The sequence below is a fragment of the Salvelinus fontinalis genome, chromosome 20 (assembly GCF_029448725.1).
Source record: "Salvelinus fontinalis isolate EN_2023a chromosome 20, ASM2944872v1, whole genome shotgun sequence".
In the NCBI taxonomy this organism is placed as follows: Eukaryota; Metazoa; Chordata; class Actinopteri; order Salmoniformes; family Salmonidae; genus Salvelinus; species Salvelinus fontinalis.
Genome location: NC_074684.1, coordinates 19,408,537 through 19,432,975, shown reverse-complemented (window position 1 = coordinate 19,432,975; position 24,439 = coordinate 19,408,537). Strand labels below are relative to the sequence as shown.

General features: G+C 41.9%; 2 protein-coding genes across 2 annotated transcripts; one reads left to right on the top strand and one right to left on the bottom strand.

Moving 5' to 3' along the window:
* Positions 1–674: 674 nt before the first annotated feature.
* LOC129817467 (clusterin-like) lies at positions 675–9,740 on the top strand. Its single transcript, XM_055872740.1, has 9 exons — positions 675–833; positions 3,966–4,096; positions 4,216–4,364; positions 4,539–4,709; positions 4,912–5,359; positions 5,452–5,583; positions 5,911–6,137; positions 8,644–8,819; positions 8,946–9,740. Exons 2-9 carry the CDS (start codon positions 4,006–4,008, stop codon positions 8,956–8,958), a joined length of 1,407 nt encoding a protein of 468 aa, XP_055728715.1. The 5' UTR covers positions 675–833; positions 3,966–4,005; the 3' UTR covers positions 8,959–9,740.
* LOC129817466 (ralBP1-associated Eps domain-containing protein 1-like) lies at positions 9,735–24,397 on the bottom strand. The gene is made up of 19 exons (XM_055872739.1): positions 23,496–24,397; positions 20,358–20,481; positions 18,746–18,939; positions 18,324–18,483; positions 16,831–16,895; positions 16,221–16,386; positions 15,884–15,947; positions 15,467–15,621; positions 15,190–15,308; positions 14,614–14,694; positions 14,053–14,140; positions 13,751–13,837; positions 13,526–13,598; positions 13,233–13,431; positions 12,793–12,966; positions 12,620–12,706; positions 12,378–12,517; positions 11,572–11,677; positions 9,735–11,402 (listed from the first exon to the last, which is right to left on the bottom strand). Exons 1-19 carry the CDS (start codon positions 23,646–23,648, stop codon positions 11,334–11,336), a joined length of 2,304 nt encoding a protein of 767 aa, XP_055728714.1. The 5' UTR covers positions 23,649–24,397; the 3' UTR covers positions 9,735–11,333.
* Positions 24,398–24,439: the final 42 nt, after the last annotated feature.

Below are 24,439 nucleotides of genomic sequence, written 5' to 3'. Positions count from 1 at the left end.
TGCCTTTTCTTCCTTTAGATCATTTCAATTCTGAATGAGCTTATGTCATGATCATGCGTCACAGGAAAAAATAAAGCATAGTCATAACTGCAGACATCTGGTCACTGGCCTGACCGTAGAGCTCAGCTTGGCAACAGAACAATTAGGGCATGAAGTAACAGATTTAAATCTGCAGGGCTCATTAACAAACCCTTTTATAACCTTCCAGAAGCAGCAGGTTCCCACTCGGAACACAACATTCCCGTAAATACCTGTGTTTGGCCGAGCATTTGTGTGAGCCTGGAGCCTGGGACTGTTGTGTTTGAGCCAAGTGTGGGGATATGCTTTGGAATAGAGCTACAGGGTGTTACAGTAAATGTGTGCACTTGTTTGGCTGATGCCAATATGATTTGAATGGGACTCATTTTGCACTATCCTTTTGTGTGTGTATACTGATGCACCCAAGTTAATCAGTCGTTCAGCCCTGAGTCATGGGGCTGAGTGATAATATAAAGAGCAATCATCTTTAAAGTACCCTCCCCCACCCTTGTTTACTGACCCACACAGCACACACAATCCTCCTTCTATTTGGTTTGTCTCCCAGCAGTCATGCAGAGAGAAGCTAGAGGGGGTTAGTGACACACAGTGCAACACTGCCCACTCCTGGCTGCTTCATGGCTCAGCTCCGAGCTATGACCGGAAATTACACAACTTCTGGAAAAGTCCAAAGCCACAGGGCATTATATGGGAGTGAATCACGGTGCCAACATCACCGCTAGGTCATGTATAAATACCTAGCAGTGGACAGCCCCACTGCGCTTCATCCAGTCTGAAGAGGCAAGATCCACAGGGAGGTGAGTGGTCCTCTGTTGCCTGTGAGAAAAATAGTGTCTCGTGTTTCAGAGTACCAGCCCTGTGTGCAGATACCTTTTGCTGCATATTAAGATAGGGTTATCGTTGGAATGCTTGATTGCTCTTACCATTTCTACCTGGGGATCAAGCCTTTATTGTACCATAGGTTGTTTATTATTACCAACTCTTGACCTTGCAGAAATGTTGCACAGTGATGGGACTGTATTTCCTGATTCTTACTCATGGATGACCTCTAGTATCAACACTGCTATTTCTGCCTGGGAATGACCCAGATATGTACTAAGAATATCAAAACATTTTAAGGTTGCAAGCTTTATTCAACACATTTGCTATAAAGAGTGTATACATTTTGATAATTTAGTTCAACATCGTTTGCTCAAAGGCACAAATTCACTCTGAGTTATGGAGAGTTGTTATTGAGTTGATATTCTAGCTGCGCAGGGCAAGTTTGAGTGAGATGGACAGAGTAGACAGTAATCAAGTCTGGACGCTGCAGCTCTCTGACCCCATGTTTTTCCCTATTAGGAGGGTATTAAAATGTGCAAATCCCTTCTAATACAGGACTCAGTCCATCTGCGTGATGGATCAGAATTCTGTGTTCTACTTCTGACTTCTATAAATAGAGTTCTGTTTTGTCCTGCAAGTACTTTTGGAGCAATTTATAAGTAGGAAGTTGTTAACTATTGTTATTGACTTGTTTTTCTCCCATTATTATTGTATTTTAGAACAACGTCCATTTTCTAGGGTTTGCAGGCTGACTAAACAATCTGTCTCAGATCCATTTGTTAGAGGCAGCCCTCTCCCACTCCATGGGAGAAGCTTCAGTAAAGACCCTCTGGAGAGGTCATGCAGCTGTCTCAGTGGTCCTCAGAGAGGAATCTCAAGTGTCTCTGCAGACACCAGCTGGAATCAGCAATATTATTAGAATAAAGAATTCAGAGGGACTTCATGGTTCTTACATAACCAAGCTAGGTGTTTTAGTTTGGCAAAGACTCATCCTCTCTAAGTGATTGCTTATTCTATATCAGTGGCGCAATGGTCTAAGGCACTGCAGTCCCTGGATTGAATCCAGGCTGTATCATATCTGGCCATGATTGGGATCCCATAGGGTGGCGCACAATTGGCCCAGCATCGTCCAGGTTTGGCCTGGATAGGCCGCCATTAAATAAGAATCTGTTCTTAACTGACTTGCCTGGTAAAAATAAAGGCTAACTAAAAAAATAAATGCTGTTTGGAGTCTGATCATATGTGATGATGCCTCGTTTGAGGCATCCTTTATCCAGCCAGACCAGTATAATGTGTAATTCTACAGTCCTCTGACTGAAAATGTCAATAATATTTTCCATCATTTCATCCACCCAGACCTGTAAAACAAAAAAGGCTACTAACAGTCATGTGACTGAACATGTCAACATTATGACCTCCTTCAATGATGACATTTCCATTGAATATCTGGTGCCAAAATTGGAAGGATGTCATTCTTTTTTCCAAATGAAGACTACTTTTTTTGTTTCTCAATGATTCAGTGTTTTCTTGTATATTGCACAGTGAGTAAAGGGATTATAGGGCTGCCTGGAATATTCACAGAGATTAGTGGAGAAGGATTTGTGTTTGTTTCTGTTTACTCCAACAGGAGGAAAGTACAAATGTTTATCTGTCAGATAAATGTCTACTAATCCTCACATTGTATCCATATCTACAGGGGTCTAGGAGTCTAATGTCTATACTTATATTAACAAAATTAGAAAAGTATCAAATGTGACAAATGTATATGATGTAATGCAGATTAAACACACTGCATTCTTTGGATAAAATTTGCTAACGTCAGAACGTTCTCCCCAATTTCGTGGTATCCAATTAGTACTGTTACTGTCTTGTCTCATCACTGCAACTCCCGTACGGACTCGGGAGAGGCGAAGGTCGAGAGCCATGCGTCCTCCGAAACACAACCCAACCAAGCCGCACTGCTTCTTGACACAACGCACATCCAACCCGGAAGCCAGCCGCACCAATGTGTCGGAGGAAACACCGTACACCTGGCAACCTGGTCAGCGTGCATTGCGCCCGGCCCGCCACAGGAGTCGCTAGTGCGCGGTGAGACAAGGATATCTCTTCCGTCCAAACCCTCCCTAACACCGGACGACGCTGGGCCAATTGTGCGTCGCCCCATGAGCCTCCCAGTCGCGGCTGGCAGAGCCTGGGCTCAAACCCAGAATCTCTGGTGGCACCCGGGAGGCTGCAGTGTCACACTTAGGGTTGCAAAGGAAGGTATATTACTGGAAACTACCAGAAATGTGGTATCTTTGAAGTATTTTATGTAACCTATCATAAGACATCTAGTAGCCTTTTGGGTACTTCAGATTTTTACAGGAGTCTAATTATCTCTGTCCCTCTGTGACCTTATCACATGTAAAATATATAAAATAATTAAATAACATGATACTCAAATAAAAAATGTAATGACAAAGCTGTAAAACATTACCATCAATGTAGTGAATACCATTGGTTTTTAATATGAGGGTTTCAGCATGAAATATCCGTTAAAAAAAATGTACACACTTATTTATTTTACTACTTTGTTGTCCATGTTTTTTAATCAAATTGTGAAAAAAGTCAATAGTTGGAAGAGTTACTACAACTATTGACTTGCCATTGTAGGTTAGATGCTTTTTTTCATTAGTCAGTCAATTTTCTCTTGAATCATATGTTGTATCTACTAGAAACTCATGGACAATATGGACACAGATGTAAAAACGTATACTATATATACATTTTTTGAAATTATTCAAGTATAAATTACCAAATTTACGATAGATTGCCATAGATTTTCTCTTAATTACCAAAATTACTGAAGATTCCGGTAACTTTGCAACCCTAGTCACACTATTATCATTGTTAGATGTGCAACATTACCCTCTAGTGGGTATAATCAACATCACAACAACACCAAGGTCAGACGAGAACTATGAGGTCATTTTGCAGTGCTTTTCATGAGGTGTAATCATTACATCCAAAATACCCTCAGCCCCAAGTAGCTTCCATAGACCCCCCCCCCCCCATAAATGTATTAGATTTAGGTTTGCCAGTGATATTGTATCATGTCTGTTTTTCAGGTTTGTACTGCATGAGTAGCTGGATATATGAGAAAAAGTAATGATGAAAGTCTTTGGGTCAATAGTGGGCCTTGCCCTACTCCTTGTCTCTGCTCAGTGTCTGCTGCCTCCATCCAAGGACGATCTAAGCCGTAAGTCATCTCAGAACTAAATATATTTTTAAATACCGGTAAATTGTATGATGCGGGATGTTCTGTGATTATTGAGTCACTTTGAAGATTTATTTTTAAGCAACAATTCTTATTGGTAGAGATTTCCCTCCTTGGAATGAAGTACCTGGACAAGCAGATAGAAAATGCTATCAGTGGGGTGAAGGAGATGAAGACAGTGATGGAGAGGTCTGGAGAGGACCATGAGAAGTTCCTGAGTGCCCTGGAGAAAACTACAAGGCAAAAAGAGGTAGTGTATTTGCGCATCATACTGTACATGTTGAGCTGTGGTCACTATATTGGCCCCCCAAAAAAGTCAGTGATCAACCTGTACATTTTGTTTGCAATTTATCACCTTATACAGGTTCATGGATGGTTACAGTAGTTCCCAGCCACTGACCCTGTTGCTGTGCTTGTTTGTCAGGATGCTCTGAAGGCAGCTCAGGAGATGGAGACGAAGCTGAGTGAGGAGCAGGAGGTGTGTAATGGCACCATGCAGTCTCTGTGGGAGGAGTGCAAACCCTGCCTGAAGAACACCTGTATCAAGTACTACTCCAGGACCTGCAGCAGTGGAGCTGGACTAGTTGGCAGACAGGTACCGCCTCAACTACACTACTCAACTATCATCAATCGATCTCCACATTGGTTTGCAATTGTAGCTCAAATATGTTTTGTGAGCAAGACTTACACAGGGACATGCGGTAGAGCTGATCAATGTGCTTAAGCTATTGTTATACAATCCTTCCAAATAAAATAGGTTATTGTTGTACTAGCCGCTTTCTCCTGTTTTCTCTCAGCTGGAAGAGGTTCTGAACAGGACCTCTCCATTCTCCATCTGGATCAATGGGGAGAACATGGATGTTCTGGAGCGAGAGGACCAGGAGCAGAGCTGGAGGTTCCAGAACCTGGAGGAGCGCTACTCCAACGTGGCCGATGGGGTGGACAGCATCTTCATTGACAGCATGAGGGTGTTTGACCACATGCGCTCCCTCAACCCTCCCATGTTCCCCAGCCCCTACCGCATGCCCAGCATCTGGGGTCAGGGTGAGAGGGCCAATGAGAGAGCAGAGAGGGCAAAGGCGGGCGAGGTGCATTCCCGTGTGGTCAGGTCCCCTCTGAAGGACCCAGACTTCCATGGGTTCCACAACATGTTCGCTCCCATGATGGACATGGCCTGGAATATCTTTGGCTCCATGGGGCCTTTCATGGAAGCAGATGCTAACTTTGACATCAACCCCTCAGAGGGTATGCCTCAGTCCTAATTAAACAACTGTTATTAGACCATAATATGATGTGAAGAGTCACATAAAATTACCTTTGGGTCTTTTTTTCCACAGAGGGGAGTGTGAATGAGGATGTTGTTGTGACAAAGCCTTCCGGTATGACCTGCAGAGAGATACGTCGCAATTCTGCTGGCTGCATTAAACTGCGAGGAGAGTGTGAAAAATGTGTAGCGATCCAGGATATTGGTAAAGCCCTTCAGATTTGTCTTTTTTCTTTTGCAACATTCACATAACCAAAGTGCTTCATAACTCAGAGGTCAGAACAGGTCTGAACAAATTCAAGCACGATTATCCTTGGCACTGACATCACAGGGAGTAGCATTCATCATGCAACATGCAATGGCTTGTACACCTACATTTTCAAGGCTCTATGATACCACAAAGCCATGCCTTGGCTGAGTCAAGTATAATAGGTTGCTATCACATCACACCAGAAGTTGCTGACATAGGGACACCAGCAACCCTGTTAACTATATAGTTGTGTATTACATGAAGTGATGTTCTCTCGTCCAGACTGCTCTGGGAAGAAGCCTCTGACTGGTCCTCTGAAGGAGGAGCTGGAGCAGGCCCTGGCCATGGCTGAGAAGTTCACCCAGGAGTACAACAAGCAGCTGAGGAGGTTTGAGGAGCAGATGTCTAACACATCCAGCCTGCTAGACCTGTTCAGCAAGCAGTTTGGCTGGGTGTCTGCCCTGGCCAACAATACCGACACCAAGGATGAAATCTTCAAGATCGAAACAGTGAGACTCCACAGTCTGCATGGGGTTTCTATTACTAAAGTATCTTACATCGTACCAATTTCTTTCTATCATGGTATTATGAATAGACGTACAGTTGAAGTCGGAAGTTTACGTACACCTTAGCCAAATACATTTAAACTCAGTCTTTCACATTTCCTGACATTTAATCCTATTAAACATTCCCTGTCTTAGGTCAGTTAGGATCAGCACTTTTATTTTAAGAATGTGAAATGTCAGAATAATACTAGAGAGAATGATTTATTTCAGCTTTAATTTCTTTCATCACATTCCCAGTGGGTCAGAAGTTAACATACACTTAATTAGTATTTGGTGGCATTGCCTTTAAATTGTTTAACTTGGGTCAAACGTTTCAGGTAGCCTTCCACAAGCTTCCCACAATAAGTTGGGTGAAATTTGGCCCATTCCTCCTGATAGAGCTGGTGTAACTGAGTCAGGTTTGTAGGCCTCCTTGCTCGCACACGCTTTTTCAGTTCTGCCCACAAATGTTCTATAGGATTGAAGTCAGGGCTTTGTGATGGCCACTCCAATACCTTGAATTTGTTGTCCTTAAGCCATTTTGCCACAACTTTGGAAGTATACATAGGGTCATTGTCCATTTGAAAGACCCATAGATGATGCCATCTATTTTGTGAAGAGCACCAGTCCCTCCTGCAGCAAAGCACCCCCACAACATGATGCTGCCACCACCGTGCTTCACGGTTGGGATGGTGTTCTTCGGCTTGTAAGCATCACCCTTTTTTCTCCAAACATAACGATGATCATTATGGCCAAACAGTTCTATTTCATCAGACCAGAGGACATTTCTCCAAAAAGTACAATCTTTATTCCCATGTGCAGTTGCAAACCATAGTCGCTTTTTTATGGTGGTATGGAAGCAGTGGCTTCTTCCTTGCTGAGCGGCCTTTCAGGCTATGTCGATGTAGGATTCGTTTTACTGTGGATAGAGATACTTTTGTACCTGTTTCTTCCAGCATCTTCACAAGGTCCTTTACTGTTGTTCTGGGATTGATTTGCACTTCTCGCACCAAAGTACGTTCAGCTCTAGGAGACAGAACGCGTCTCCTTCCTGAGCAGTATGACGGCTGCGTGGTTCCATGGTGTTAATACTCGCGTACTATTGTTTGTACAGATGAACGTGGTACCTTCAGGTGTTTGGAAATTGCTCCCATGAATGAACCAGACTTCTGGAGGTCTGCAAGTTCTTTTCTGAGGTCTTGGCTCTATTCTTTTGATTTTCCCATGATGTCAAGCAAAGAGGCACTGAGTTTGAAGGTAGGCCTTGAAATACATCCACAGTTACATTTACATTTAAGTCATTTAGCAGACGCTCTTATCCAGAGCGACTTACAAATTGGTGCATTCACCTTATGATATCCAGTGGAACAACCACTTTACAATAGTGCATCTAACTCTTTTAAGGGGGGGGGGGGTTAGAAGGATTACTTTATCCTATCCTAGGTATTCCTTAAAGAGGTGGGGTTTCAGGTGTCTCCGGAAGGTGGTGATTGACTCCGCTGACCTGGCGTCGTGAGGGAGTTTGTTCCACCATTGGGGTGCCAGAGCAGCGAACAGTTTTGACTGGGCTGAGCGGGAACTGTACTTCCTCAGAGGTAGGGAGGCGAGCAGGCCAGAGGTGGATGAACGCAGTGCCCTTGTTTGGGTGTAGGGCCTGATCAGAGCCTGAAGGTACGGAGGTGCCGTTCCCCTCACAGCTCCGTAGGCAAGCACCATGGTCTTGTAGCGGATGCGAGCTTCAACTGGAAGCCAGTGGAGAGAGCGGAGGAGCGGGGTGACGTGAGAGAACTTGGGAAAGTTGAACACCAGACGGGCTGCGGCGTTCTGGATGAGTTGTAGGGGTTTAATGGCACAGGCAGGGAGCCCAGCCAACAGCGAGTTGCAGTAATCCAGACGGGAGATGACAAGTGCCTGGATTAGGACCTGTGCCGCTTCCTGCGTGAGGCAGGGTCGTACTCTGCGAATGTTGTAGAGCATGAACCTACAGGAACGGGTCACCGCCTTGATGTTAGTTGAGAACGACAGGGTGTTGTCCAGGATCACGCCAAGGTTCTTAGCACTCTGGGAGGAGGACACAATGGAGTTGTCAACCGTGATGGCGAGATCATGGAACGGTTACACCTCCAATTCACTCAAATGATGTCAATTAGCCTATCAGAAGCTTCTAAAGCCATGACATCATTTTCTGGAATTTTCCAAGCTGTTTAAAGGCAGTCAACTTAGTGTATATAAATGTATGACCCACTGGAATTGTGATACAGTGTATAAGTGAAATAATCTGTCTGTAAACAATTGTTGGAAAAATGACTTGTCATGCACAAAGTAGATGTCCTAACCGATTTGCCAAAACTATAGTTTGTTAACAAGAAATTTGTGGAGTGGTTGAAAAACGAGTTTTAATGACTCCAACCTAAGTGTATGTAAACTTCTGACTTCAACTGTATGTTGAAATGTCTTATTCTCCTCCAAGGTCATGTCCAAGGACACGGAGGACCCTGAGAAACCAGGGGACACCAACGTGTCTGTGCAGCTGTTTAACACCCCCGCCATGACCTTCAGTGTGCCTGGAGACATTACCTGGAACAACCCGAAGTTCTCAGAGGTGGTGGCACAGGAGGCCCTTGACCGCTACAAACAGACAACAGTGTAAGTGCTGCTCTGTTACTGGACAAATCATATTGTAAATCGAACCAGGCTTTATTTTTTATTGTTCAACTGCACCATGTGACAATGACAGGAAATTTATTTTAACTTACTTTATTCCCTTTCCAGAGTGGTGAAGTAGACATCTGAGGGCACCAATGTTCAGGATGATTTCACAAGTCAACTATAAGAGAAGAGAATAGAAGTGAAACCTACGTCCTCGTCATTGTTGATATTACAAGTTATTGTATTCCTATATGTTCTGTGTAACTAGAGTTCATCCTGCTATAAAAAACCTAACTAGAAATGGTGCACCAAGTCCTGTTGTCTTGAGAAAGAAAAATATAGTACTAATGTTACCCTTTGAGTAAAACTTGCTCACTGCTCCTTCTTTTAAGTGAATTGCAACTTTTTATTTTGTACTTTGTGCTCTTCTGTCTGCATCATTTCCAATCCCCCATATTTTTTTGTAAATATATATACACACACAGTACTAGTCAAAAGTTAGGACAAACCTACTCATTCAAGGTTTCTTTTTCTTTTTACTATTTCCTACATTCACTGTAGAATAATAGTGAAGACATCAAAACTATGAAATAACACATAGGGAATCATGTAGCAAAAACAAAATAGCCACCCTTTGCCTTGATGACATATTTTCCTCTATTATTTTCCCCTAACCCTACCACCCCTCTCCTAATTGGAGTAAACTAATGGACACAACTTAGGCGTCTACTTCCAGCTTATACACTACATATATTTTGCTTGAGAAATGTTACTTCAGGGGAGAAGTTATCTTGTACGTCAGACTGGAATGCATAAATTGATAAAGTGTTAAAAATGTAGCAATATACACATTTGTAAGTTCTTCCTTGAGTCAAATCAGCAATAAAAAAAATGAGACCTGGAAAAAGGCAGTTAAAATATTGTGCAGTTTTTATTTTGTGTAAAAATCACACAGCTGCTAGTTCATTCTGCAGAGATACATCCATGCAGTTAAACATCTATGATCACACAGCCATAATATAAGCAATTAAATAGAATGTTTGCTGTTAGTCAGCAATTAATGCAAATGTACATATGAGATCAAAAGGTGTGTATCATATACAATATACAACATACCCCTTATACAGTACATCAACCTGAACAGCAGGGAAAAGAAGGCTCAACTTGGTTCAATACAGGGAGAATAGATTACAGTGGAAACCTGAACGCCAGGAGTAAGGCTTTTGAAGACAGGTTAAGCAAACACAAGAAGCTCCAGAAAAACAAAAATAGACAGTTATACAAGGTGTAGGTACCAACACAAATGTCAGCCTAGGTAAGATACCGCATACAGGTAGAAATCAAGTGGTTTGTATTTAAGCACTGTCTTCATACTAGATAAGAGCATGAACAACATGCAGGGGGAACAAAAAAAATAAAATGGGGAAAAGTGCAGTTGTTTCATTCTGGTCTCGCTTCCGTAGTTGGTTATCATATCTCACAGGGAACCTTGTGTTTGGGGCAGGACTGATTCAATTTATGTACCTTGAGAGGCACAGGCAGCGTCAGCATGAGCAACTACAGAGCCAGGAGCAAAAACAAAAAGGTGGTCTGTCATCTGGGGGTCAATCACTTCACATAGTAACACAGCTCATTTTGTTACAGATTAAATTGCAGAAGACTAGTGGAAGAAAAAAATATACATACACACTCATTTCATCATGCCGTTTATGTAACCATTGCGTGCCCAAATAAATCCAAACACACACACACCATACATACAGCACACACACATGTATACAGAGACGCACACGGACAGAATAGCCCTCCACGTAGCGGGATGCTGTAATAAACTGGAACATTAATTAATTCCTGTCACATGATCAGTCCAAAGCGCTCCAGGATAGAGAGTCATCTCCTGTAGACTCCTCCCAATGCCTTCACTGGCATGATTATCTGTCCTCGACAGGTCCCAGGAGACCAGGCCCACACACAGCACAGGCAGACCCCAGAGTGCTCCTCTACTGGACACTTGTCATCATGGGGAAGAATGAGGGAGGGAACTCGGCCTTCAGTACCCCATGACTCAAGTTCCAGTTCAGTGCCTGTCCGTCTGGCCTCGGGGCCTGTGATATAGTATAAGGGATTGATGTCCAGAATAATCTTTGCTATTTCTTTGATAAATAAAAGTGCCAATATTTGTAACATTCCTATCCCAGCCCCTTTGGAAAGACTGTTCTCTGTCTGATGAGGGTGAGTCAGAGTGTGTTGTTGCGGACCGACCGACCGTCAGGCCGACCGGCGGTCAGTCCGTCAGTCAGACCGACCGTCTGTCCGTCGGACCGTCCGACAGACAAACAGACTGACCATCCGACAGACAGACAGACGGTCGGTCAGTCCATCTGGTTCCCACAGAAGAGACAGCAGAATGCAGAGGGAATAGACAGTGGAGATAACATGTGCATCACACAAAAGGCCCCTTCAGGTCTCTCCTATCTTCTCTCATGGACTTGTCCTCCTCACACACACAGGTTACAAATGGGAAAATGGTCTGAGCTGTTCCAGTTGAACCTCCAAAGATATCCTCTCTTCTAGTAAGTCCTATGAATTAAAAACAACAAGATAAACAATCCTCAAATGAGGACTAAAGTTTAACCTTGTTAAAGGCTTGGATTTCGTGAAGATAACATTTTCCAAAACAAGCATCAGGTTCATTTTAGTAACAGAATAGCTAGCATGCATGCATGTATTATTGTAATCACTCCTATACCTTTAGCTGTTGCTGTAATTCACTGTTGAGTCTGGCCAAAACTGTGTTGGTTTCCTTGTTTCTTCTGATAGAGGCTTGAATTGCTTTTTTATCCTTACCAACAGACCTGTAAAAAGTATTCAAGAGAGTTTTAAGTTCGTGGCTGATGTTAACTACGAAATCTAATGTATAATCAACAACCACAGACCAGTCACTATTCAGATTTACTATCCACCCGATGTCACAGGAAGGCCAAAAAGATCATCAAGGACAACAACCACCCGAGCCAGTGCCTGTTCACCCCGCTATCATCCAGAAGGCGAGGTCAGTACAGGTGCATCAAAGCTGGGACCGAGAGACTGAAAAACAGCTTCTATCTCAAGGCCATCAGACTGTTAAACAGCCATCACTACCATTGAGTGGCTGCTGCCAACATACTGACTCAACTCCAGCCACTTTAATAATGGAAAAATTGATGTAATAAATGTATCACTAGCCACTTTAAACAATGCCACTTCATATAATGTTTACTACATTACTCATCTCATATGTATATACTGTACTCTATACCATCCACTGCATCTTGCCTAAGCCGTTCTGTACCATCACTCATTCATATATTTTTTATGTACATATTCTTATTCATTCCTTTACACTTGTGTGTATAAGGTAATTGTTGTGAAATTGTTAGGTTAGATTACTCGTTGGATATTACTGCATTGTCGGAACTATAAGCACAAGCATTTCGCTACACTCGCATTAACATCTGCTAACCATGTGTATGTGACAAATAAAATTTGAGATTCCTTTGAAACCCCTGTTCCTACCTGGGAATGGATGGCAGTGTAGCTAGAACAGTGGCTATGACGTTAGACTTCGGGGGGAGGGCCTCATCCTGTAGCTCGTCCTCGGATTTCAGTCTCCGGCGGACAGGTTTGGGTGGGGGGGCCATGATGGACCCTTTGGCCTTACAGGAAAAAAACAAACCCACTGTATAAATCATCTGAACAAATGAGGACATTTAGGCCCCCAGTATTGGCATCATGGTATCAGTAAGTCCACTACTTACAGAGTTCACAGTAGCTGCAGCTCTCTCTTCTTGGTTGTCAATCTTCACAGTTCTCAAAGGCCCAGCCCCTTCTGTAGACTTCTCTACCTGTGAACAGAGCACACAGTCTCTTTTCTTATAACAGAGCACAGCTGATAGAACAGGTTCTGTATTATACTGTATGTCTGACTCACTGGCAGACTCTCTGGGTGCTTCTCCCCGTCGTCACTAGGCTGATCTGAGGCAGCGAAGGCCTGAAACTGACTGAAGTCAGCGAAGTTGGGCTGCTCTGGGATCTGCAGGGGCGAGGTAGTGGAGTGAGCTGCCAGGCCCTCATCCGAGCGATGCCCACTATGAGGACCAGAGGTCTGGGGACAAAGGGAATAGGATAGACAGAGTTCAGACTTAACACTGTATGTTGAAAACTGAACACAACCTTGAACTGGAGAGTACATGATCAATGACTTTAAGTAGTCTGTGTAGAGTGAATAGAGCGTATGAACAAGAAAAGACAAAGTGAAGAGATTTCAGCATTTCAATGTGTATATTTCCTATAAAAAAAAAGACTACCCAGAGGTGGCAACATCTCTTCTGCTATGAGATTGACTTTCTTCTGTCTGTATTGGCTTTCTACCTGTGTGGGTAGCGGTCTAGGAGGTATGGCTGGAGGACAGGCCACAACTCCAGATTGCTGTGGCCCTGTGGGGTGAGCGGCAAAGTTTCTGTTCATGTCTAGCGAGGAGGAGCGGGAGTGGGAGGCGTTGGGCCTGGGAGGGGGCGGTGGGGGGGCAGCCGCCACCTTTAGACCTTCAGGAGAGGTCCCAGAATTAGACCTACAACCCAGACAACACAGCTAGTGAGCTTACTGTCCAAAAGCGCTTCAATAAACAAAGCATCTATTATCTCGAGACATTGAGACCAACTTACCTTTGTCTTGTTACAACACTTGTAATTGGGTCTTGATCTGAAGTATATGAATCTGAACTGCTATAACCATCACCTTTAGTAAAGAACATGAGTATTCTATGTTTAACCATTCCTCAAGGAAATGCAATATAATTATGGTCACATGATATTTTCTACAATAGATTTACCTACAAACTGCCATAGTCCTAAGTTCTTTATGATAATGGAACATCCCTTGACACTTACCCGAGTTAGCTGTTACAAACTTCATAGAGGTTTCTTCAGAGAGCTCAGGTGGTTTAGCCATCAGGGGACTGGTAGGATGTGTGTGGTCTGCAGGAATGAGAAAGAAAAACAGTAAATTCCATTAACAGTATAAAAAATAAAAAAACAGTTCTAAAAAAAAAAGATAATGGGCATCCCTTCACCACTCCCAGTCAAATACGTGAGAGTTGCTAGTCGATGGAGTCTCAAAAGTGAACACTGCTTTAGAGGACAGAGCTCAGTGTATGTTTAAGCGCTCTTATCATATGGGGAAACCATCTTACCACTTCCGGTTCTCTTCAGCTCCATCTCTTGCATATGGATCTTGCTTGGGGTCATGCGGATGGGAACAGGGTGGACAATAGCTGTATCCTGTAAGGACAAAGGTTTCTTGTTTGATCATTAGCTCACAATAATAATGCCTTTAGGAATCTTTCCATTCCCTTTCTGACTGTAAAGAGAACTCTTTTCATACTGTCAGAACAGTTTATAAGGTTAGAAAAGGCTTATATGCGTGGCAATTATGCAGATTTAAGAAACCAGAAGATATATGGGAAAGATATTTCATACAGCTATAATTGATCAAATAGCCCGGACATTGACTTGCCTAGTTAAATAAAGGTAAAAATAAATAAATATATTGTAGAACCCACAATGTTATATTTTTAATATGGGACAGAAAGTTGAGTAAGTATCCAATAAGCTAAGCAAGCAAAATCACATTGACACCTCTGTTGTGGCAGATTCAGTAGAATTAAGTACATGCACTCTAAGAGAGAGATCAAGGGGCCAAGTGTTAATATTATCATTAATACAGAAACAGGCAAACTAGGTGATTGACTTACAGGGTCAGCTGGTGCAATGTTAGAATCAAATTGGGTCAGAGTTTGTGAGCTGGAGGAGCGTTCACTAAAAGTCTCCCACTGCTAGAGAGACAAGAGCAGAAATACATCAGCACCACAGGCATTTCAATGGATCATCACACACAAGATGATTCCAGACCCAGTTACAAACCCCACTGCTCTCCCAGAGGGGTGATGAACTGCATTTATCATCACATATCATCAATTAGTAATAGTGAGGAGGGGATGGATATTGGCTAGAAACTGGTTAGTGATAACTAGCTAAACAGAAATGGAGAAAACTGACTTTGGGACTGATAAAGAATATCAACAATTGCAGCTTTCTGACAAAACATCTACAGTATGTAAATTAAGTAAGTATTAAGTGGTGTTTCTCAGAAATGGATAAGAAAGGTACTGAATCAGGAAAGTCCTGCAAAAGGATAGGTACTAACACCTCACAATGGAAAGGACCTTATCGATAATTTCATTGAGAAGTCATTTACAAAATGCTGGAAAGGTAAAAGTTCAATAATGTGCTTTTCTACAATGATAACATGGGGTGGTGCTGTGTCCAACCTCGTTGCCCTGGTTGAGATCAGGCCAGGTCTGGTTGAGTGAGGGCATGGGGGACTTGTTTGGGGTCACCTCCACAGGGGAGCCCGAGTAGCCGACGTCAGGGGCCTGGTCTGGAACCTCTAGAACATGGAACATTTATACCATCAGGATGACTGTTCCATTCAATCACGCTTATTTCTTTCCGTGTTTCATAAATCAACTGTCTACAGCAGATGGTCCACGGGGCAGATTTTGACAGATTCCAAATATATAGCAGTAGGAGAGTACGAGCTATTACCTGCTGAGTCATCCAAGTCAATAAGCTTTGGCATAAGACTCTCTGGCAGCTTTTCGGGAAGGTCATAGCCATTTTTCCTAGCAACAACCAGATGAAATGCAGCACAGAACTCATCCAGTGTCAACGCCCCGTCTTTATCAAAATCTGAAAGCTCCCTGTAATGCAAAGAATGTGAGAATATTTGTATTTTTTATTTTTTTTTACCCACATGCATTGCAAACTGCTGGAATCCCTTGTGAATTCACTAACTGGTAGCCAAATTCATTAATTGAAGAGGAGTTACCTAAGGTTATATTTTCCATTCTTTGATATAGCTTCCTAGATTAAAACTGAAGCAGATAACTCATAATATAATGTCATCATTACATATGGGGAGCATCTCAACTAAAGCCAAAAGCACACCTTGTAATAACTTACCAAATGTGGGACAGTTCAAGAATAGGTAGCTTTGATTTAGTGAAAAACTCTTTTGCGGCAGAACCTGAAATACAGACAAAGGGAAAAAGTCAGTTAGTGACAGGCCAATCATTGTAGTGTAACAGCCAGAGTCCATGTAACCTTTAAATGGGAAGACGTGTAAAAGGTGGTCCCAAACTAGGGTTGCAAAATGTCCTTAAATTCCCTGGTTTGCCAGAAATCCTGGTTGAAGATTCCTGATGTTCTGCTCATTCCAAGAATCCTCCAACGAGGTTTAATGGAAAACCTGGACATTTTTGGAAAGTTACAACCCTATTCCAGACAAAGATCACTCTACCAGGAATGAAACCGTTGAGGTCGGGCTGGATGGTCTTGAACTGATTGATGTAATACTGTCTCTGCTCGTCCGTGATTTTCCAGGGGTCGTCATAACCGCTACTGGACTGTCTTTGGATTTCATTGGCTGTAGCAACAGACGCAACCGTTCGTATGGAAGAGTTCTCCTAAAAGCAGCCAAGTGAAACATTTAGAGGAAAATAACAGATTGAAACAATCCTTTGGAAGAGCTGTGATAGTACTAATAGGTCATGAATACACAGACTGTGGGACGATGGGAAATAAACAGAAGAGTATCAGAAGTGGATTTGCAAGTGTTTGTTTTCAAATATCTCAACCCACTTACAATGAATCTTGCTCATTTGGACACAGAACTGTTCCTGATTTATTGCAGTGAAATATGTATTTTTTATGAAGGGGAAACTGAAGCCATAAAAAAGAGCATATAGTGAAGTAGGCTAGACCAAGAAGTTAAGATAAAGCTCCATCTCTGCCTTTAAGTGAGAAAGATGACAGGTCCATGGAAGCATTTGCTGCACTACCTGGACCGGCGAGAGATGCATTGGTGGCATTTTGCTGGAGGAGGGGGGATAAGTATCTTTCAAACTGACCCAGCTTTCCTGAACGGGGGGAGGTGAGTGCGCAGACCACATCCCATCACCTGCCACCACAGGTCCTATGGAGAGAGGATAGTTACACAGCCTCAGACAGTGCTATTAGATTACACAAAGATTGTTCTAGCTACAGTAGAGAGCATACTCAAGAACTGTTGAAGTACTGGACTACAGAGACACAGTGCGGCAAATAAGTATTTACACCCTTTCTGATTGTCTCTATTTTTGCATATTTTTGATACTGAATGTTATCAGACCTTCAACCAAAACCTAATATTAGATAAAGGGAACCCGAGTTTACCAATAACAAAATGTATATTTCTTTTATTTAATTAACAAAGTTCTGCAACACCTAATTCCCCTGTGTGAAAAAGCAATTTCCCCCTTAAACTCAGGGATATCTGTGGGTTTAAGCATGAAGTGCTCATTTCAAGTCCTGCCACAACATCTCAATTGGGATTAGGTCTGGACTTTGACTAGGCTATTCTAAAACAGACTTTTTATTTTAATTATTCAACTAGGCAAGTCAGTTAAGAACAAATTCTTATTTACAATGACGGCCTACCAAAAGGCCTCCTCCGGGGACAGGGGCTGGGATTAAAAATAAAAATATAGGACAAAACACACATCACGACAAGAGAGACAACACAACGCTACATAAAGAGAGACCTAAGACAACAACATAGCAAGACAGCAACACAGAATGGTAGCAGCACAAAACATGGTACAAACACTGGGCACAGACAACAGCACAAAGAGCAAGAAGGTAGAGGTGTGTTTTGGATCATTGTCTTGCTACATGACCCAGTTGTGCTTCAGCTTCAGCTCACAGACGGGTGGACTGACATTCTCCTGTAGAATTACCTGATAGAAGGAACCATGAATTCTGCTCTATTAAGGCAAGTCAGTCCAGGTCCTGAGGCAGCAAAGCATCCCAAAACCATCATACTACCACCACGCTTGACCGTTGGTATGAGGTTCTTACTGTGGAATGCAGGGTTTGGTTTTCACCAGACATAAAATGGGACCCATCTCATCCAAAAAGTTGACTCAAGTTTGCCAAAAAGCACCTGGATGATCATCAAGACTCTTGGAAGAGTGTTCTATGGACAGATGAGTCAAAAGTATAACTTTTTGGACGACTTTGCTCATGAAATAAGTACGTAATTTTTCTTATTTATTCACACAGGTTCCTTTTAACTAATATTATGTGTTGGTTGAAGATCTAATAACATTTAGTATAAAAAAAAATATGCAAAAGTAGCTACAATTAGAAAAGGGGCAAATACTTTTTCACAGCATTGTCTGATAACATCATTGTCAGGAAACAAACCAGTTCTGTTCATTGGCTAAACCTCTCATTTATTTAAGACATGCAAAAGTTGCAAGATGGTGAACGTCAATAAGACGCATTATTGAACATCTCCAACTGAAACATTGCCAGATTGTCATCTTCGCAGAGGATACAGTTTGCAGAGTAGAGTGTGTACCTGATTGTGCTTCTCTGAAAGGTGTCCAGACAGCACCTGCCACCACCACAGGAGGTCTCTCTACGTTCCCCCCGCTGGCCTGCCTTTTGTGCTTTCTCCAGGCATGAGGCGAGGTGGGAGGGGACTGGTGGGGAGATACCACTGGGGATGTGGTGTCGGGCTGCAGAGGGGTAAATAACATTAGATAAAACTTATGTCTATCAAACTTTGATCTGTCTCAGTTTCTTAAAAAAAGGATATAATACAAATTGGTTTGTATCAAATGCATTTCTCCACCAGAGATCTGATAAGATAAATGTTGATTTCCTTGCCTTTTCCAACATGTAGGCTATATCAAACTTTCATCACTATCAAAATAGCAGCTCTTATTGAGCATGATATCTAAACTACTTCTCCAGACGGGAAGAATTAGTATGACTGACCTGTGGTTCTACTGTGGGCACACAGGGCTGGATGACCTCGTGGGCAGACACCTTCTTGACCTGCCCTCGGCCCGGGGGTCGTGGAATCACACCCTGGTAAGGCCCCTGGTTCTCCAAGTCGGGGTACATGGCTGTGTGTCTGGCCTCCTGCTCATTTTTGGCCACAACAAAGCGAGGCAGAGGCAAGTCCTTGACTGTGGATGAAAAACACTGCTAGATAACAGCACTACCTCAAATCCCCTCCAGCTAGTTGTCTTGACTAGTCAGTTGTTGTAGTCTAGCATGGCTTATCACAACACAAGTGTTGATATTGAAAACCATTATTTAACTGCATTATTAACCAGATCAAGTCAAGTGTTACAAGATTGACAACGTATATATATCAAAGGTGCTTTGCAAAGCTTGATGTAGTCATATGACAATTCTAGTTGTTTTTCTTTGTTGAGTTAATGTGTGTTTTTATGTCTTTTTGTAGTTTGTCAGGGTAATTGCTTGTGTGTGGGAGTGATTCTTTTGTTAGTTTTTTCTTGGTTTGTTTGCTTTGTGTGTCCACCACACTGGGGTAGTGGGCTAAAAGGGTGGGGTGTTCTCGGGGAGGTGTGGAGGGTAGTCTGGGGGACCATAAACCTTTACCTCCCACTTTCCTATTGTGGTTTGAAAAGAAAGACCAAACACAAGACAAAAAAAGGTGGTGGGTAAAAAAGACAGGGGAAAAAACCTGATGGTCATGTTCTGAAGGGCAACTTGGAGTCTTTTCCTCCAATCTCACTGGCCCAGCTGCCCGTTTGGGTTGTGCAATTTCCTGTTGACTTAAGTCTCTATTCTTCTCTTGTATCTTAACCCTACAGGGATGCCTTTATTTCCTGCAAACACTCACCAATGCTCTATCTCTGATCCATCCATATATTTGCATCCTGTTGCTTATTAATAGACAGATATGAGACTTGGGTGAGTCTCCCAAGTGATGCACGTATCCTCCATGTTTTGACAGTATATTACACATTTAAGAAACAGCTCATCTCTAGGGAGCAAATTCAGTTCAATACCTAAACATACCTTATTTGTATTTTAGGCCTATGTGTTAGGGCTGTGACGATACCAGTATTGCAATATTTGGTCATTAATGATGTTTGTTTCCAACATTGTGTCTGTTTTCCTCAATAAGTTAAATCTGCTTCGTGTTTTGTTAAATTGCCACGATTATAACGAGTATCGCGATACTGGTATTGTCTCGGCCCTACTGTGTGTCCATTGATTCAAATGGGAAATGGGATACCTAGTCAATTGCACAACTGAATGCATTCAACCATAATGAGTCTTCCACATTTAACCTAACCCCTCTGAATCAGGGAAGAAGTTGGTAAGTGTAGGCTATCCTCATTCCATCTTTGAAGTTATGCAATCAGCTCTCCTGTTGCAACGTTTGAAGTCAAATAAATGTCATTGTATAGTAATGTGTTCTTTACTACTGTCCCTTCAATATCGGCAGGCTGATTTGAAATATAACCGGACCAAAGGCAAACAAAGATGTAAACATTGTCCGGTGCTATACCCTGCCTCATATTTTAGGTGTCCATTTCTAAGTTGGAGAATTCTAGACATGTTTACTCACCAGAATTGAGGCTCTCTACCCGGAGAGGCAGTCCAGACTGGGCTACAGCAATGAGTTTCAGTGCGATGTAAAACTGGCTCCTTCCAAAATGGCCCAGGCGAGTGGCTCCACAGAGCTCTGTTATCTGAGACAACAAAATATTATCAACATCGGTCTGTAGAGTGATACAAACTCATTCTGTTAATGCACTACTGTTTTGTGCCAAAATGTTTATAATGGGGAGAATGCTGGAGTCTCTCGCAGAGAAAGTTCCAAGGACGTTACTTCCTAACACAGGAAGACAGCTGTTAATTTGCATGCTTACTGAGCAATGTGACTTGTGTCTGCACAAAACGGTCTGTAATGTCTAAAAGGAACATGCACTATCTGAATTTGGAGAGGTGTACGCCTTTAGCATTGCAGTGCTATAGGGTAAGAGCAACGTTGGTAAAAAATGATGCTACCAGCCTAGGCCTAGTGAGTCAGCATCATTTCAATGGGAAATAGGCGGTCAAACTGACAGACCCAGGAAACATTTCACATCTCAGATTTATGGATCATTTATAAAGCCTATTCTTCAGTATACTAAACAACCATAGCAGAAACTATTAGTCTTGTGTTTCTGCAGGAGGAAGAAATCATGGCCCAAAAAAATAGCAAGTTAATTATGTACACCAGGACAAATGGCTTCAGAATTAGACTGAGTCGGTCAATAACTGACACTTCGAATGAAAGACAGTCCAGAAATCCTTCAACCGTGACAGTAATGTTGATGTCAGCCCAGAAATTGATAATAGCACAAATATACAAAGAAATAGGCAAGCTGAACAGAACAATGTTCAAGTAAGTCAGTCTGTGCTACAACACACATTCTATTGACTTCACATCTTGGATTTGAAAAATCATTCAAATGAGCACTTTGACCTTTGGATAGGTCATTATCAATAAACGGTCAAAATAAGGTGCAGCACTTTCGATTTGCCTGCTGGGGGGGGCAAGGAAACCCCCAGCTCGGATAAAACCTTTTATAACTGTGCCGTTTTCAAGGGGTTGTAAAATAAATGTTAACTACTTGGTTGTAATATCATCACCTCTTGAAGAGCATAGAATGACATTTCAGATTATTCCATGCAAAACAATTGCGCACATTTAGCTCTAGCCAAATATGCACTCTTAAGGAAAAGGAGCCTACCGTTATTCCTTAAGGTCAAAGGAACTTATTTGCAGAGGTAGACTGGCTCTTGCAGCCCAAACAACCAAATTCTCCATCTAAAACATGAATCGATTCTCAATTGCGATACGTGTCTAGAAACATAAAGCCCTTTACTTTCATATCACATCAAAAATACTAAATATTCACTAACCCTGTCAAAAAGGTGGGTATCAATTTAACCTTTTCTTTATTAATTCTCGCTGATATTAAAAGATACCGTACCGCAAGTGATGTGTATTAATGTTCAGCCCAAGCGTCTGGGTTCTTAACAAAACGCCCCAGTACAGAAGAGGCCTTCATCCAATGACTCTTATGTGTAATGTAATGGGAGTCATGATCAGGAGCTAATTTAGCCCTATCAGAGTTATATAACAAGTAACTGCACATTTATCATGATCAGTAAACATCAATTGATCATGTAATTTCAGATATGTTAGGGTAGTTTCACAATATCTCTCAATATTGGCCACCATCAATTGGATATTTGAGTGATATAAAATAAAAGTGAACTAGACCTGTCAAGTATGAGTGGTTTAGGTTAATTTCCCATCCTTTGTGGGCTCTGCATGTCAAGCAGAAGGGATGTATTTGCCAATGTACTGTTAGCTGATAATGTTTACTTGGCAAGCTACCGGTGGAAACTTTGTACACTTGGCTAAACATAGTGGTAAGTAGAGCTAATGTACTTTTTTCTCCAATCAACGTAGGCCAACCTAGTGAAGTTGGCTATCATTATCACATTTTTAACATTGCTTTTAAGAGTGTTTAATCACTATTGGTGCTGACAGACATGATAGGCTTCATTGATTGATGGACCATGACAAATTGGCTAGCTAGCTAATAGCATGTTTGACTACACATTTAGCTACATACCAAATTGATAGGCTACCCTCACTTATCTGAAAATACATGATCAATGGATGTTTACTGATCATGATTAAGCATGCAGTTACTTGCTGATTAACTTGGATGATAGAGCTAAACATTTGGAATAACCGGAAATGTGTATTTCTATGTTCTTCAAGAGGTGATGATATTAAAACCAAATAGTTATAACATTTATTTAACAATCCCTTGAAAACGACAGATAGTTGGGCTCCTGAGTGGCGCAGTGGTCTATGGCATTGCATCTCAGTGCTTGAGGTGTCACTACAGACATTCTGGTTCGAATCCAGGCTGTATCACAACCGGCCGTCCCATAGGGCGGCACACAATTGGCCAAGTGTCATCTGGGTTTGGCCGGTGTAGGCAGTCATTGTAAATAAGAATGTTCTTAACTGACTTGTCTAGTTAAAGGTAAAAAAATAAATAATATATATAGCCATATATAGCCATATATATATATATATATATATATATATATATATATATATATATATATATATATATATATATATATATATATATATATATATACATACACACAATTGTCGTTAATAGCAAAGGTGGGGGTTGCATCACCCCCCCAGCAGCAAAATCGAACGTGTTATGATGTTTTATTGATAACCGACCTGTATAATCAAGGTGATACAAATAAGATTGTATCCGTTTAAATATGGACAATATTATTGTAAACTTTGTATCCAGTCCAGCAAGAAACTAAGTATCAACTGCACAAGGAAGGACGTGGGCTATCGACTGTTAGGTAGCTAATAATTCAAATGGTAAGACTATCAAGCAGAAAGATAGCTAGAAGAATATTGGAAATAAATATGGTGCTGAAAGAACATGTCTATTGACATCAGTTTGCCCATGTAGATAATGTAATGCTAGCAACTTGCTAACTTCCTCTGGGTAGCATACTTGGTTAGCAGTTAGCAAAGTGAAAAGGGGCTTTGCAACTGGCTAACGTTAGTAGGTGTCTTGTCACGTTCACCAGTCAACAAGTACGCCACATACAACAAATCTCTATCACACTTCACAGATTGATACATTAGCTAGCTTACCTGCAGGACAACCTCACTGGGTAGCTGGGCCGCCCGGAAAAGATCAAGAACTTTGCCGTTGGAAGCCACTTTCTTGGTGTTGTCCGTATCGCAATAAACGAACAAATCAGAGTAATACTTCTGCTCCACATCAGTTAACGTTAAACTTTCCATTATGGCATCAAAAGTACGCGATCAGCAGACTAATTGTGTTATCCTTGTGAGAACTGGACTCAACAAGGCGAGAGGAGCGACGTTGCTGGTCAGCTTTGCTAGTTTCTCAGCTTAGCTAAATACTACTCTAGCTATGGCAAGAAGGGTTTTTAAAATTTTATTTCACCTTCGTGAATGTCCTCAGAAACCAGCCTAGTAGCAGTATTACATGCCGACTAATTAGAACAATGATTTATTTCGGATAATTATTAATTTATCAATCAATAAAATGTAAGTAAATAATGACTGACGTTGCTACCAACGTTAGCTAAACAAGCTAGCTATAGGATATTAGCAGGTAGCTTAACTAACAACGTTAGCCTGAAGTCAGCAGTGCCAGTAGTCAACTTCCGAGACTGGACGTCACTATTGAACAGTAAATCAAACGGAATTCGAGTTCTTACGGTTCTATTCCGTTGCCGTATGTTGTTTCAATCAATTTTGAATCTTTCTTAATTATGTTAGAAGTAAAGTTTCAGGGTCTTTTGGCTCTTTCCTCCATCAGCCAGAGCCGCCATTCCTATACCCCGTGATGTCATCGTACAGACGGTGAGAGTCAGCGCGTGTCTGCATGGCAGGGGGACTATCCGTGTCCCGGATGAAAGATGTCAACCATAGAAATATAATGAATAGAACGGGTCTCCCCATTCAATTCAATGGCCTTTTGTCATTTGAGTCCTTCCTTCGCCCTCTCTTCCCCTTACTCTCTTCTCCGTAACCCGGAAACCGATGTGTCGAGGAGTTGTTCCAAT

What these genes read in the sequence shown, in the direction of transcription:
- LOC129817467 (XM_055872740.1), top strand. Translation starts at nt 4,006, where the DNA reads ATGATGAAAGTCTTTGGGTCAATAGTGGGCCTTGCCCTACTCCTTGTC. An exon ending in ATCCAAGGACGATCTAAGCC is followed by an intron (nt 4,097 to 4,215) that starts GTAAGTCATCTC and finishes TCTTATTGGTAG; the next exon opens with AGATTTCCCTCCTTGGAATG. An exon ending in CTGGACTAGTTGGCAGACAG is followed by an intron (nt 4,710 to 4,911) that starts GTACCGCCTCAA and finishes GTTTTCTCTCAG; the next exon opens with CTGGAAGAGGTTCTGAACAG.
- LOC129817466 (XM_055872739.1), bottom strand. Translation starts at nt 23,648, where the DNA reads ATGGAAAGTTTAACGTTAACTGATGTGGAGCAGAAGTATTACTCTGAT. An exon ending in CCAGTGAGGTTGTCCTGCAG is followed by an intron (nt 20,482 to 23,495) that starts GTAAGCTAGCTA and finishes TTGTTGTCTCAG; the next exon opens with ATAACAGAGCTCTGTGGAGC. An exon ending in ATCTCAACCAGGGCAACGAG is followed by an intron (nt 14,695 to 15,189) that starts GTTGGACACAGC and finishes TTGTCTCTCTAG; the next exon opens with CAGTGGGAGACTTTTAGTGA.